The 14,721-nt window shown below is 41.9% G+C and overlaps 1 protein-coding gene across 1 annotated transcript; it reads left to right on the top strand.

Moving 5' to 3' along the window:
• The first annotated feature begins 1,933 nt into the window (after positions 1-1,933).
• Positions 1,934-14,019, top strand: syvn1 (synovial apoptosis inhibitor 1, synoviolin). Its single transcript, XM_035411257.1, has 16 exons — positions 1,934-2,602; positions 4,388-4,534; positions 5,094-5,186; positions 5,394-5,546; positions 5,695-5,743; positions 6,993-7,096; positions 7,465-7,591; positions 7,713-7,812; positions 8,020-8,085; positions 8,477-8,593; positions 8,773-8,930; positions 9,896-10,051; positions 11,069-11,209; positions 12,231-12,414; positions 12,670-12,767; positions 12,887-14,019. The coding sequence occupies exons 2-16, from the start codon at positions 4,403-4,405 to the stop codon at positions 13,072-13,074; spliced, it is 1,866 nt and encodes a 621-aa protein (XP_035267148.1). The 5' UTR covers positions 1,934-2,602; positions 4,388-4,402; the 3' UTR covers positions 13,075-14,019.
• The last annotated feature ends 702 nt before the right edge of the window (positions 14,020-14,721 follow it).

Raw genomic sequence — 14,721 nt, forward strand, 5'->3', positions numbered from 1 at the left:
AGACATATCTGAGAGAGAGGGCAAAGATCTGTCATTTTATTTACACAGCAGTTAAAAATGGACAAGTTCTGGATGATAAAACACAACGTAAAATACTACTGTAAAACAAATAATGACACTAGTCAATTCCAGTAGTATGAGCTCACCTTGCACTACACTATTTTGTGAAGAAAGAATTGGCACATTTTGTCACTGTTTTAGGATGGAAAAAATCAAATAAGATAACAAACCTATTTTTGATGGAAAAATCTAGCCCGATCCTTTATTTACACTTCCAAATACAATGTACAGTGATGTGAAAAAGTGAATCCCACCACCGCACATCACCTTTTATCTTCACTAGGACTTATGTGATAATCAAATTTTGTTTAAAAAAAAAAAAAATAAATAAATAAATAAATAAGTAGCAGGAGGGACACTTAGTTCTCCCCAGCACTCTACATGAATTAAATTTTACGGTACAAAAAACCCCCAAAAAACTTTTGTTCAGCTGGTACCTACAATATTGTCATTGAGTTGTTTTTCAGATTTCCGTTTCAAGCGTAAGTATGAAAAATGAATTACCAGAACCCCCCTGAGATGTGCTCACTAAATGTGTTCATACTCTGGGATTAGTACTTTTCTGTGGTTTCAATACTCAAAATATATGCACACAAGTATTTGTTCAGATAATCGTTTTTAAACAGATTAGGGTGGTAGTATGTACTGGTGGTTAACTTGGAGGCTACAGGTTTCAGTGTGGATGGAGAACTTGGGTTGCATTTATCCTCATTCAATATTCAGATGTATGAAAGAATAATATGTATAATGTATGTGAGGAAATATATGCAAAGTTTTTCTTTCCTCATTCAACCCACTCACAGTAGAGCAAAAAGGTTTGAAAGGAGCTGAGATTTATCTATTAAACAATTCCCATGTCCCTGTGCAATCTGACCATGTCATAGTGAGTATGCACTATAATAAATAAATTCAGGTGTATTATTGATAACAATCTTAAGAAAGTCAGGCTTCTGCTTGGATGCTATCATCCATCTTATTTTGTTATGCAACTGAATATGATACAACACTTATTGCACATGTTTCATGGAATTAATGTTGAATTTGTCTATGTTGAAGTTGTATCCACGAGATGGCAGCAAAAGCCACAAACTTTACAGCAATTCCTCCCAAAACATTTCGACAAGTGGCGAAGCCCGTATTGTCTTATTGCAAATTTCATGTTGTGCTTGTCTTGGCATCGATCTTGTACTCAGGGGCGTAGCAAGTGACCGTCAACTTTGAGCAGAAAATGGTAAAACACATACATGGCCATAATTCACATTTCAAAATAAATGTGAATTTAAAAAAGAATATCTATCTATCTATTCGCCGTTTTATCTATCGATCTATCTATATCTATAGATAGATAGATTTGTTGATAGACAGATAGATAGACAAGATAAGTTATTATAAAATGAAAAATATCAGCTTTTCCTCAACATTTTATAAATATAACCCATTTGGAATAGGCTTAACTTCTCTTATGCTTGCTTACCTTTGCTCAATGCTCATGCGTGACAGAACACTTGCCAGGCTCTGATTGGCGTAACCGTATACTCTCCTAAACTATTGGTCCGCGTTGTATTTTACCGTATAAACCAAATAAAGACGCACAATATTGAAGTTATGACGTGTCAGTTGCAAAATGCCCTTCAGACTGTAAACAATCGATATAATGCATTGTCAACGACACATGAAATGCACTCCATTATGAATGCAGCGAACATATCATCTTAACGATAGGAATAGTGGTTATATTCTAAATTAAAGATATGAGTTTCAATTGGTTGATTTTTGAAAGCGTATGTGTAACTGTGTGCTAGGTTTTACGGTAGCAGTATATTGGTCTTCGCGATCCTATTACGCTTCGACACGGATTCGAAAAGTATGTGGCTGTATAGGCGGGGCTTTGACAATAAATAAATAAATTAACTAGTTAGCGACCTCACGACGTGAGTGTATAACATTGGATGCATGTAGAGTACGTGGACAATGGAAGAATATTATTTGCTTTACTGATGATATTTCGATTATTAAAATTAACTTTAGTTTGCTGTCAAGCTAATTTTGTGTACTTCATAAACTTATAGCATAGTTGGTACGGCCTAAGTAGGGGTGATACAGAACATGATCAATAACAGCAAGCGACGGCTTATCATTGTATTTTCTTCAATTTTTCATAGTTGATTTTTTGAACTTACAAATATATATCTTAAACTTCTAAGGAATAAAATTCAGTGCTGGAGTAGATAATCGTAAATAACGGTCACAACCTCTGGAATTACTGGTTTGGCCCGTACCGGAAGTGAGGTGTCCATTCTTTGCTGAGCTGCAAGATGAACATTTAGCTGGCTAGTTAGCTTGCTTTCTGAAAAGACAGCGATAGGCCAATCGTTTAGTTGGCGGAGACTAGTCTTTGAAATAGGAAAAGACTGGAATTATATAAAAGGAAAACGGCAAAGGAGATATCACGTCTCCCACCTGTCTCCGTCCACACTCCACCCGTTGGAGGTCGGCCCGGACTGAGCGTGGACCAAACGCATTCCGACAGCGACTGAAGTCGGTAAGTCAGGTCCATGTTCTGACGTTACATACTTCACTAACAGGCTTGTGTTAATCGACACAGACAACACTAACACAGTTTGTCATTAATATGTCATATATGTCAGTGTGATGTCTAATATTGGCATATGCACGACGATAAACTACTATGTTGATGGCCTGCTTGGGTGAATAAAAATGGTACGTTAACAGTTGGCTAACTAGCAAGCTAGCTAGACAATCCAACCCATATGTAGAATTAGCTAGGTAATTTGTAAACGTGCTGGTGTGCTAGCTAAACGGATCTTTATTTGTAACTACACGTTTATGACACCGCAAACAAAATAACCTTGTGTCAAATGGATGACCAGAGACGTTTATGGGTCAGCTTGCTTGCTTACTACTTAACTGACACTGATTGCCAGAATTTGTTTAATTAATAGTTTTAAATACCAACGCAGGTTATTACAATTATCTAGTTAGTTACATGAGTCGCTAGCAAGACAGTAGTTATGAAGACACCAAATAGTTAGGTAGACTAACGTTTGGTGAATTAGTTACCCGTTACTCAAACGTTTCATGTCCTGTAAAAACAAGACTCGTGAATTTTAAGCTTCTCTATCCATCTTTTCCGGTGGTCAGTTTATTTAATTTAAAATTTTCTGCAATTGCAACATATAATGGATGGTTTGAAGCTTTCAGCCACGTACTATGACCACCACTAAATTTTAATTTTATTGTTGTGGTGACTTGGGGATAAGGTGTGTCCCCACACCAAAAAGGATCATGGCTAGTGCAGATGTTTGCTTAGGTGTAAATGCAGATTTCACTGAAGAATTATATTAAGGACTTAGGTTGTGAAATCCTGGAGCCTCAGAAGCGCAGTCCACCATATTTGTATAATCCATAGGTCCTGATCTCTGGTTATAATCTTCTCATTTAAGTGGTTGCAGTAACAGAACATTCAAACAGATTATGCCTACATATATATAAAATTACTGTAAATATGTTATTAAATAATATTCTCAGAATAAACATTTTTGGATCCATATAATATTTTACATTTTACGAGCATCTAAGGATACAGTATGGTACCAGTTGGCATTTATACATGTTTAAAGTAATTATATAATTATATAGTGCAGTTTAATAGAACCTTTTACAATTTCTTGCTGCAGCCCTCACCAGTTTCTTGCACCTTCCTTGTATCTGCATTGGTTAAATGCAGCTGAATTTCCAGAAATATGAAAATATTTTTTGCATTTTGAAGTTCATGGAAACATTCGTGGGAAGGATATGGATATTCATGGAAGTGCTACTGAAGGTGCAACAGAAATGCAATGTCTTGCTGTAGAATGTAGAAGGACCTAGTGTATGAAATCACCAGAGGAAAAGGGTTATCAAGGAGTGTCTTAATTTCCACCATTTACATTATTTCTTTTCCTCACAACACTGTAATTCTTGGAACAATCATTTCTATGTAGACCGCATTTTTGCGGTCTTACGTTTGTGTGCAGATAACTTCAAGATGACTGTAATCTTAAAGTGCCACCCCCCAGTCCTCAGTGGGGTAATGCACCTTCAGGTGGTGAATATAGTCTGTTGTGTTGAAGTTGATTTAGCTCATTTCTCAATGCAAGAGTTCAGCACAACAAAAAATTGTGCCCTGCAGTTGGGTGCCTGGTCTTTGTTACTTTGTTACACATCCCCCTTCCCCCGCGAACAATCAATCAAACCCTCCTTTCTTGGACTGCGCCTTCATTTTAATGTGTGCCACTTGTTCCTGTTTTTTTTAATCCTCATTCAGCGACAGGACTGAAGGATGGTGCGAGCAGCCCTGGTGACAGCCACTAGTCTGGCCCTGACTGGGGCAGTGGTTGCCCATGCCTACTATCTCAAGCACCAGTTCTACCCCACTGTGGTCTACCTCACCAAGAGTAGCCCCAGCATGGCTGTGAGTGAAAATACAGTAATGACTTGTCACCAGCCATGCCATACATGGTGTTGTAGAGTGCAGCATGAAAGTGCACAGACTCAATTTATTCGTTTAACTTAATCACTGACTTTTTTCATTTCACCATCTATTTATAGAGCTTATTTTCTCTAGCAGTTCTGATGGAGTAACTTACTCAAAGAGACAAGAAAAGAGTATAATAACATAGTTAAGTGCACTGTCCTAAAGCCACTTCTCCACAGTGTCACCTACTAGACCATTTGCAGAAATAAATATGAGGGAATTGAATTTTTTTGGAACATAATGTGTACCGGGATTGACCATTTAAAATCTTATTGTTTCGGTGTCAGTTCATTCTTTTGCTGATTTTAAGTAAATGTATATTGTGAATGTATTGGTACATTGTTCTCTTCATATTATTTGTGTCTAACTGGTATTGGCAAAGGTGAAAACCTTTTCAGGTTGATAAATATTAACTGTATCTTTACCTTTGTTTGTATTGCATGATAGTGAGCTACTGGCAGGTTTCCCTTATTCTGTATTTAACTTCCTGCTGTAGGTGTTGTATATCCAGGCCTTTGTGCTGGTGTTCCTGCTGGGGAAGTTCATGCGGAAGGTCTTCTTTGGGCAGCTGAGAGCTGCGGAGATGGAGGTGTGAGCCCTTTTCCTGTCCTTCGTTTCCAGTGTCCAATCTCACTATTCTCTGCATGTGTTCTATGTGGGGGGATGTCACTACAGCAGTACCTCATAACGTGTTTGTGTAAATCTTTGTCTTACGGTGTTATATGTTTATGAATATATTAATTTCCCCACTGGAGCCCCTCTATCTTTATTCTCTTTTGTTGTCTTCTCCCCTCAGCACCTGATCGAGCGCTCCTGGTACGCGGTGACAGAGACCTGCTTGGCCTTCACAGTGTTTCGGGATGACTTCTCCCCTCGCTTTGTGGCCCTCTTTACCCTGTTGCTCTTCCTCAAGTGCTTCCATTGGCTGGCAGAAGATAGGGTGGACTTTGTGAGTTTTTATTTATTTATTTATTTATTTATTTATTTCTTTGGGGGGTCACGGGTGGGCAGGTGGCCTTTTCTGTGGTCAAAAAAGAGGATAAATCCAGTCGTTACTCTAGTGACCCAACACCTGACCTTGTCTCTCTCTCCCGCAGATGGAAAGGAGTCCTAACATCTCCTGGATATTCCACTTCAGAGTTTTGTGTGAGTATAGACTAAGGGCACACTATACCCCCATTTTCAGTCTTCAGGTTGGCATTGTCAGTCAACCATTCTCTTTGCATTCGGCACACCCCCCCTCTGACAAAATCCCTCAGGGTGCTTCAACCAAATTTTATCCAATGAAGTGAACTTATGTAAAACATGTTTGAACTGAAAACCGTGCAGTGCAATTGCATGCTAGCAATTTTTATGGTTTGGTTGGCAGTATTTACTATCCACTTGTTAAAGTCCAGTTAGGACCAGCTCTGTCCAGCGTATTTCAGAATCGGTTACAATAACTGTAGCCTGCAACGTTAACTACTTAAAGTAATGCAGCGTTTCCCCAGAGACCTGAGTACAGAGAGTGGAAAGCCCAAGTCTATTTCAGACATATGCAAATATCCCGGCTGCAGGTGCACTGGAAGCAAGATGACCTTGGGTCACTGTTGTTGATGTATCAACTGTTTCCTTTGCAACCGTTTTCACTTTGCAAGCAAATATGTGGAATTCCCGTTGCTTTTGAGCAATGCCAGCACTGACCTTTTATATTAAGATGGCTGGTATGCCATCAGCCAAGTTACGCCTTGGTGGGCATGCCCCATACCTATACTGCACTGTTTGGCACTTTTCAGGGTTTTCTACAGAACTCACCACAATAACCACAGACTCTCAGCCCTTCAGAACATTAAATTATGTAGCTTCTGACCTCATGGAAACACACAGAATTCAGATGCAACTTCATACATCCACACAATAAATGAAACTTGGCCAAATTTTGATATATCAATACTTTTAACAGCAAGCCTAAATTTGGCATGTTTTAATTAATGGCTTATAGACAGTGCTTTGATGCATGAGTAACTTTTGTTGAGATTGAGTCACTCAGGATGCAATTCATTTTCACTGTTGTAGGCAGATTAATTGTGACCCAAACCTTATTTTTGTGATCCATATTACCACTCACTCTATTTATTTCAGATGAGACTTTGTCAGCAGTACGGAACTGCAGATACCTTTTTTACATACTCAGTTGTACAAGGATAAATTGCACATCTTGGAAACATTTTGCATGCAGAATCGATGGAAGTAATAGATGAACTGAGTTTTAATAGCTAAATGTTTAAGAGGGGTAAGATTAAATATGCTCCAAATTCAAGCTGATGTAGTGCAATGAGTTTTTTTTGTGTGAATGGGTGGGACAATACATTTTAATGCCGCTCTTTCTCTGCCAACTCTCCTTTGCTTCTCGCAGCTCTGATGTTGTTGCTGGGAGTCCTAGACTTCCTGTTTGTCAATCATGCCTGTCACAGCATCATTACACGGGGGGCCTCAGTCCAACTGGTCTTCGGGTTTGAGGTTTGTGAGATTGTTATGCATGTGCGCATCCCGCTCTCATAGCTGTGCGAATTCACAAGCATATGGCATGATGCACCTTTTCTAGCATTTTTGTTTTTTCCCTTGGTTTTATGTTGAATTTGTGCTCTAATACCAAAGTGATTATGCACCATTATGTATTCTAATTTACGTCAAATGTAGATTTACTAGTCTGCATGAAACGGTTTATAGTTTCTGATGGTTAAGAATGGTAATCTCCTCTGCTCTTTAATTTCTTTGATCTGTTCTCATGCCATGTGTAGTTGAGCATAGTAGGGTTTACTCATAGATATGGAAGGCTGCTTGTGTGTTGGTACTTGATAGGACATGTTTTCCCCTTGTCCTTTCAGTATGCTATCCTGATGACCATGGTCCTGACCACCTTCATCAAGTACACCCTCCATACCATTGACCTGCAGAGTGAGAACCCCTGGGACAACAAGGCGGTTTATATGCTGTACACCGAACTCTTCACCGGTACTGTTTAACATTTCCCCAGGCACCTTTGCTTTCTCCTCCAAACACTGAGGTTTCTGTTGGCCATTCACTGAATACATGATGATGCACTGCTAAATCTGCCTTCCCCGCTCTGTTCCAGGTTTCATTAAGGTGCTGCTCTACATGGCGTTCATGACCATTATGATCAAGGTGCACACCTTCCCCCTCTTTGCCATCCGCCCCATGTACCTGGCCATGAGGTGAGCACTATACTCGTGCCCTGAACACAGTGCACTTAGAGCTGCATAAATTAGTACGCACTGACTGAGGCGCTCTCCGGTTGACGGAATAGCCACAGATCATACACGGTCAGAGAGACTGTGAGTTAATCACTAAATCACACAATCTCTAGATGTCCATTAAATCTCCCTCTGCCTTCCCTTTACCTCCACCTCTACCTCTTTCAGGCAGTTCAAGAAAGCAGTCACAGATGCGATCATGTCCCGAAGAGCCATCCGCAACATGAACACGCTGTGAGTCTCACGACTTTAACAGGAAAATGAAATCACCGCTGTGTCCTCAATTATGACCAGCAAGCATTTTGGCACTTTTATTTGGCGTATACACGGTCAGTTGAAATATGTCCCACTTAACACCTGGGAATCAAACCGATTTGGATTATGTGGCCAGCGCACTGCTGGGTCCCATGTTAAACTGATGTAAAGGGGTGTAGCGGAGGACTTATTGCAGTGCACAGACTGCCAGCTAAATTTGCACTAGTTTTTAAGTGGGTTTGTGAAGAGTGCATCTATATTTTTATGTCACTTCCACAAAATAGAAAGTGCTGGTTGGTCGTCCTGTTATCCCTCCTCAACTCCACAACTGCCTGTCCTTTCTCATTTTTATTTTCCTCTCTCCTGGCAGCTACCCAGATGCCACTCCTGAGGATCTACAGGCCACTGACAACGTGTGCATCATCTGCAGGGAAGAGATGGTCACCGGAGCAAAGAAGTTGCCCTGCAACCACATCTTCCACTCCAGGTTCACTTGCTGACTTTTGCAGTAAAGCTTTTCACTCCCCTGCCACCTGATTAACTTTGACGACCCCGCAAGGAGAGGAACCGCTCAGTTAGCTATTTTGATACGGTTGGGCGGGCGGTCATGTAATTGGATATTATTGCAAGGTGACCACGTCCTTTCTTTCCTCTTCCCTGTGTCAGCTGCCTTCGGTCGTGGTTCCAGAGACAACAGACCTGTCCCACCTGTCGCATGGATGTCCTTCGTGCCTCACTGCCCAATCAGACTCCCGCCCCGCCACCTGCTCAGCCACCAGCCCCGCCTCCACCTGTCAATCCTCCAGTGCAACCTGCTGGTAATGGTAAGCAACAGCCAGCTGGGACTGGCCAGGGAAAATTAGAGTTTTAAACAATGATTTCAACAAAACTCCTTTATAACTGACTAAACATATATTCTAGCGGTTCTCATCCCTGACATCGGATTATCCCTGCATATGCAGATTTTACTCATAATTTTAATTGACATGTTTAACAAGGGATCTTGTCAGGAACATACATTCCTGAAAGAATATCTCATATAAGTTTTTGGGATAGTTTACCCAAGAAACTAATGTTTTTCATGCATTTATTTTTTGAGGAATGTCTGTGCTGTTACAACCATATTCATAATGACATAGCCTCTTGCATAATCTTATTTTCATTAGAAATCTGCTAACAAGCTGACGTTACCCATCTCTTACACTTGACGACAGTCCAAAACAAAGACATTTAAGAAAGAAAGAGAGTGACAGTTGAGAGAACAAATGTGCGATACTTGGAGGAGAAAATGTGTGAGTCTCCCGCACTATGCATAAAAGGTCATCTTATGTCAAAAGCTTAGGCTAGCCCGCATGACGACGCTCTTTGATAGGCTCTTAGCAAGGCTTGCTTTTAGCCGTTACCATGGTGATGACCGTTGACAGATACAATAGCAATCTATAGGCTTATAGCGCCTCATGTAGGTTATACCTGCTTGGCCCATTACTATGGCAACTATTTTTAAAGGATGCGGGGGGAAAAAATCTGATTTACTTTTTTTTTTTTTTCTGAATGATTATGATTCTGCTGGTGGATATTCATTTACTCAAGTGAACATTATCATCCCTGGAACAAAACACCAGGCGTACACCAGGACCAAGGTTGAGGACCCCTAATCTATTCTGCTGCCCCATTGCGATGTTTTTTGTGTCTATTAAAACTGCTGAATGATCTCCAAGTAGTTGATGTGTAGTGACCCCTGGCATAGGCATTGCTGTAACAATATCTGGCCCTCACTCTTCCTCTTCAGTGCCCCCTGGAGTGATGCCACCATTCCCTCCAGGTCTCTTCCCCTTTTGGGGGCCCTTCCCTGGGGCGCCGCCACCTGCTGCTGCTGCTGGTGCCCAAGGAGGTGCTGCTGAGCCCCCCCAGTCCAGCACTGAAGGAGCCCAGGCACAGGCAGCTGGTGAGACCGTTAGCCACACCCTCGGGGCGCTCTGATTTGACATGGGAACCTTAGAGCTGACTGCAGGGGAGTAGTCATGCAGAGGGGCCCATGCATGATAAATCTGTGGTTTGTCAGGCTGCTTTTACATGATACTGTCCGAAAGCTGCAGACACCAACCTGTAGCAGATACTACTGTTATGCAAATGGACCCCTGCCACGCTACTAGCTTCAGCTCCTCCGTTCGACTTCTAAACTGGATCATTCACTATTTGGTGTCTGCAGTGGAGCTCTCATGATTTCCAGTAGTCTGTTACAACTCACCTACTGAGCTCGTTCCTACAACAAGCTTTCTGTCGTATCAAGTCTAACCTGGTATTGTGTAAAAATCGTGTGTGAAACTGTGGAAAAACTCAAAACAAAACAAAACCTGCTGGCACTTGCAGTGGGGCTGTCCCAAACCCACATGCAGGAAGGGTAGGCAACTCACCCAGTCTGAGGTTTCCTTTCTCTGGTAGTTTCCCATGGCAGCGATGGTCATTAGGCGAAGCCCTTGCTTGAGCTTTCCGCTGCAGGCGACTATCTTCAGGTGTCCGAGAATGTTCAGAATACTTACCCGGTAGCCATACCCGTTACTCTAACAAAGATTGTATGTACATGTATGTACAAAAAAAGTGAACAGGGCCTTGCGGTGGCTTCTCAAAGTAACTCCAAAATTGTTTGGGCGACAAACACAATTAAAATCTAGCTAAATAAATAAATCTCCCACCGTCCAGGATCTCTACACCACCCTTTCCTTTCTCACGATTTGCTTTTCAACCCCCAGGAAAGGGTTTGCCCCTGCTATGTCATTGGCTGAACGTATAGTGCTAAATCAAAAAATAAGTGTGGTTCTGTAATCCTATCCTAACAAGTCCTAAAGGTAGAATGAATGGCAGGTTATTTGAGGATATGGTGTGCTAATGCATTTGCTTTCAATCTGTTGAGTATTATAAAGGTATTGTTAGTGCTGCCTGACCTCTAACCTTTTTGTTTTAGGCACCAGTCAAGCAACCCAGCCTGGCACTGACGCTGTACCTCCACCACCAGGAGGTGCTATGCCAGGATTCCCCTTTTCCTTTCCCCCACCATTTCCATCGGCTCCCTGGCTGGCTGTGCCCCCTCCTCCTCCACCTTTTGGTAAGAACAGAAATGAGAACCTGGTGCTGAGCTGCTGTCAGCCTGTAATGCGATTTTAATTCTACAATATTATTAAAGGAGCAAATACAGCTTGAGTGCACACATACTTGCTCTGTAACAGTTAGATGGGTAATAGTGCAGCATTATTTTTTTGCCGTTTGCAAACTCCTTTTCCTCGACTTAAAGGCATAATTTGTAGGATTTTTACCTTGAAAGTGTTATAAAATAACCATGCTAAGGCTTACCTATGATGCACTGGCAATCATGCTTTCACTGAATTAATGCACCTTTCCCTGTATTTGTTATTGTGAAATGTGTTTGGGACATTTCTGGGCGTAGCACTCTTCTGCGTGGGGAGAAGTGGGTGTGGCTACAGAGCCTGCGGTTTGGGATCAGATTTCTACGGAGTGTTTGTTGTTAGCTAGATAGGTAGATATAGGGAAGCTAAAAGACAAGCTGCCAGGACTTGTGCAAGAACTGGTTATCCTTGGAACTGTTTTTCCTTGGTGGCACCTGCTGAAGTTCGCCAAGGGGATGGAAAGCAATACGGAGTTGGCTTGTTTTTTATTGGACCAGCCCGTAACGTTGCAGTGTGATGCTAGCGACAATAAGGACTTTCGCAAAGTGTTTGAAAACCGCTATTGCATTCAACATAATGGGATTAATTAAGCTATACTTTCAGCATTATGAAATTAATTGAGCTATGATCGAATCTGCCATCTTGCTGTCATTAATGGTCACTCACTTCACGGTAATAACATTACCTTTAGCTGTCCAGCTAGTTACATTAAGTGGGGTACTCTGGGTGAGTGGGCAGTGTTGAAGACAGAGGTGACTTCTCTTAATTGTAAAGACAGGACCACAGCAAAGGTAAAGAATCCTGCATAGTATGCCTTTAAGCAGGTGAGCTAAAGCTCATTTTACATCTGAAGACTTGTATATGAATAGGTCTTCAGTAAAAATGTAAAACTTTACACCTACCAGCTTCTGCTAAACTGTCCTGTCCCCTCTGCCCTTTCAGTGTCTTCTATGCCTCCGCCCCCGGCAGCGCTGTCCACCCTTTCAGAGGCGGAGCTGAGGGAGCTGGAGCAGGAGGGCAGGCGGGGCCTTGAGGCCAGGCTACAGTGTCTTCACAACATCCACACGCTGCTGGACGCCGCCATGCTCAACATCCACCACTACCTCACCACTGTTGCCACACTCAGGTATGCTTTGCACCCCATTCTCCCTCATTTAAACATTGTCAGGTTGGTAGTTACTCCGTTTACTTTGTGCAACTGCCTGTGTGAATTATTTTAATACTTGGTTTTCTGATCTCTGTATGTTCTGTATTGTGTCCTTACTGCACTAGTCAGATGTTTTCTCCAAACTATTACTTGCATGATACAAGTGTTGTCTTGCATACTTCATATCACACCTTCATATCATTGTGTTCACTTGATACCTTCCTTTTTCCTCAGCCCTCCCCGTTCTGAGACTGCTAGCAGTGAGCCAGCTGAAGGGGCTCAGACGGAGTCGACACCCCCTACTGGCAGTGCTGAGAACAGCACTCAAAGCAGTAAGTCACAGCAAGGGACAACCGATGTAGGGTTAGGTGCACATTATGTTTAGTGTTAGGATTGGGAAGTGTCAAAATGTCCCACACCAGATTTTCATCATCCTTTGTCTTTTTCTCAGATCAATCTGTTAATGGGGCAGCAGGCTTCACCCAGCCAGACTCCACCACGGAGAGGGAAAGCGAAGAGGCTGGAGAGGACGAGGGGAATGAGGGAGATGAAGAGGGTGAAGACGGGGCACCCAACACCGCAGAGCTGCGGAGACGGCGCCTTCGCAAACTGGACACTGCCCCACCCCCTGATCAATGATAAACGGCTATTGATCTTTACTGATCCCTTCTGAAGCGCATAGACTAACGGCTGACACACACACATGCACACTCTCTCTCTCACTCACACACACACGTGCAACAGACAGGCACACGCGCATCCGCTCTGATTCTCACACAGCGCAGTAGCTCAAGTGGGACACTCCTATTTACAGTGACAAAGAGGATCCATTCAGGCTCTGCAGACTCACTAACACAGTACAGTTTCCAGCCTCTTCAAGCAAGGCCTTCGCTTTATATAGAAGCAATTGTGAAGCCCTGTTTCTTGAATCAGTTCTGTCATTTTGGATTTTATTTTTCTTTCACCTGATAAACATGCACTCTGCTAGGCTGTGTGTGCTTGTGTCTCCTGTCCTGTTCACACCACACTGAAGATTAATGGTAAAGCAGTCAGCCAGAATGCTTGAAGCATATTGGTGTGGTCCAAGACAGGGTTCTTCTCATTGGAGTGTCAAGAGTCTGATGCTTCAGATATCCTGAAGGTCTCCACAGTGACACAGCCCACCCAGGCACAAGTTTACTGTTGGGGTGCATCTCTTTCCCTGTCAGGGCAGGCCCAAATGAAAGTTTTCACAATATTTTTCATCTCCTTAAAACTTGCCTTTTTTTTTTTTTTAATTGTTATTTTTTCCCGTTGCTTTGGCAGTCCAAGTTACACAAATCTTTCAGCCTTTGGGAATTGTGCGATGAGGCGGGGGGCTTGTGGCCAGCTGGATTTGAGCTCTGAATGGTGGACTTAAAGCTGCAAGCTAGCCCGTTTCCTTGGCCTATTTTGGTTTTTCTTTCTCCATGACTACGGAGATGTGAGCTTTGAGCTTTTAAGCTCAAACGGAAACAAAGGAGGGTTAATTTAACTTGTACATAATGTATAAAGAGTTTTAATAGGAGAATATGTACATACTGCTGAATAAACCATTCAAATGTAGTATTGGCTGTGAGAGTGTACATGTGTCTTGGAGTGTCCAGAATGTATTTAAGAGGTTATCTGTCACACACAGTGCCATGCAGTTTAGGCAACAGGGGTTTGAAGACTTATTCAGCTGCTCTACAGATGGATGTAAGAAGGGAACTAATTACCTATAGTGAAATGCTAATTAACTGGATAAACCAGTCCTGCATCTGATACTGATAATTTCCTTGTAGTCAATGTAGCCATTTGAAGAGTCATCTAAAAGCCTTTCCTTGGACAACTGTGTCCACTATACAGATGGATGCAGTTTATTCTGGTTCCCAGTTTTTAGTGTCAATCCAGACAATTGTATATTGTCATGTATTGCACTTTGCCCCTTCCAAACAACCTTGTCTTTTTCCCCCACACTTGCATTGTCGAGGCTTTTTTGTGGCCGATCATTTTGAGGATGTCAACAAAGTTGTGGTTTAATCCATGGAAAGCATGAACATTATAACTAACGTCTTGACTTTAAAATATTTTAAATATTACATTTACAAAAACCATTGTTACTAGTTGTACTAAATTATGTAAGTTCTTTCATAAGCTATTTCATTATGGGCATCATTCCTAGTGTTTTACCATTATAGTTTCATATTTTGGCATTTTTGATGTCTGGTCAAATGGAGGCTGTATCTGCTTCTTACTGCTTTAGGACTGAATCATATATGTCCTAAA

This window comes from Anguilla anguilla, chromosome 3 (assembly GCF_013347855.1).
Source record: "Anguilla anguilla isolate fAngAng1 chromosome 3, fAngAng1.pri, whole genome shotgun sequence".
NCBI lineage: Eukaryota > Metazoa > Chordata > Actinopteri > Anguilliformes > Anguillidae > Anguilla > Anguilla anguilla.

What these genes read in the sequence shown, in the direction of transcription:
- syvn1 (XM_035411257.1), top strand. Translation starts at nt 4,403, where the DNA reads ATGGTGCGAGCAGCCCTGGTGACAGCCACTAGTCTGGCCCTGACTGGG. An exon ending in ACCACTGTTGCCACACTCAG is followed by an intron (nt 12,415 to 12,669) that starts GTATGCTTTGCA and finishes CTTTTTCCTCAG; the next exon opens with CCCTCCCCGTTCTGAGACTG. An exon ending in TGAGAACAGCACTCAAAGCA is followed by an intron (nt 12,768 to 12,886) that starts GTAAGTCACAGC and finishes TCTTTTTCTCAG; the next exon opens with ATCAATCTGTTAATGGGGCA.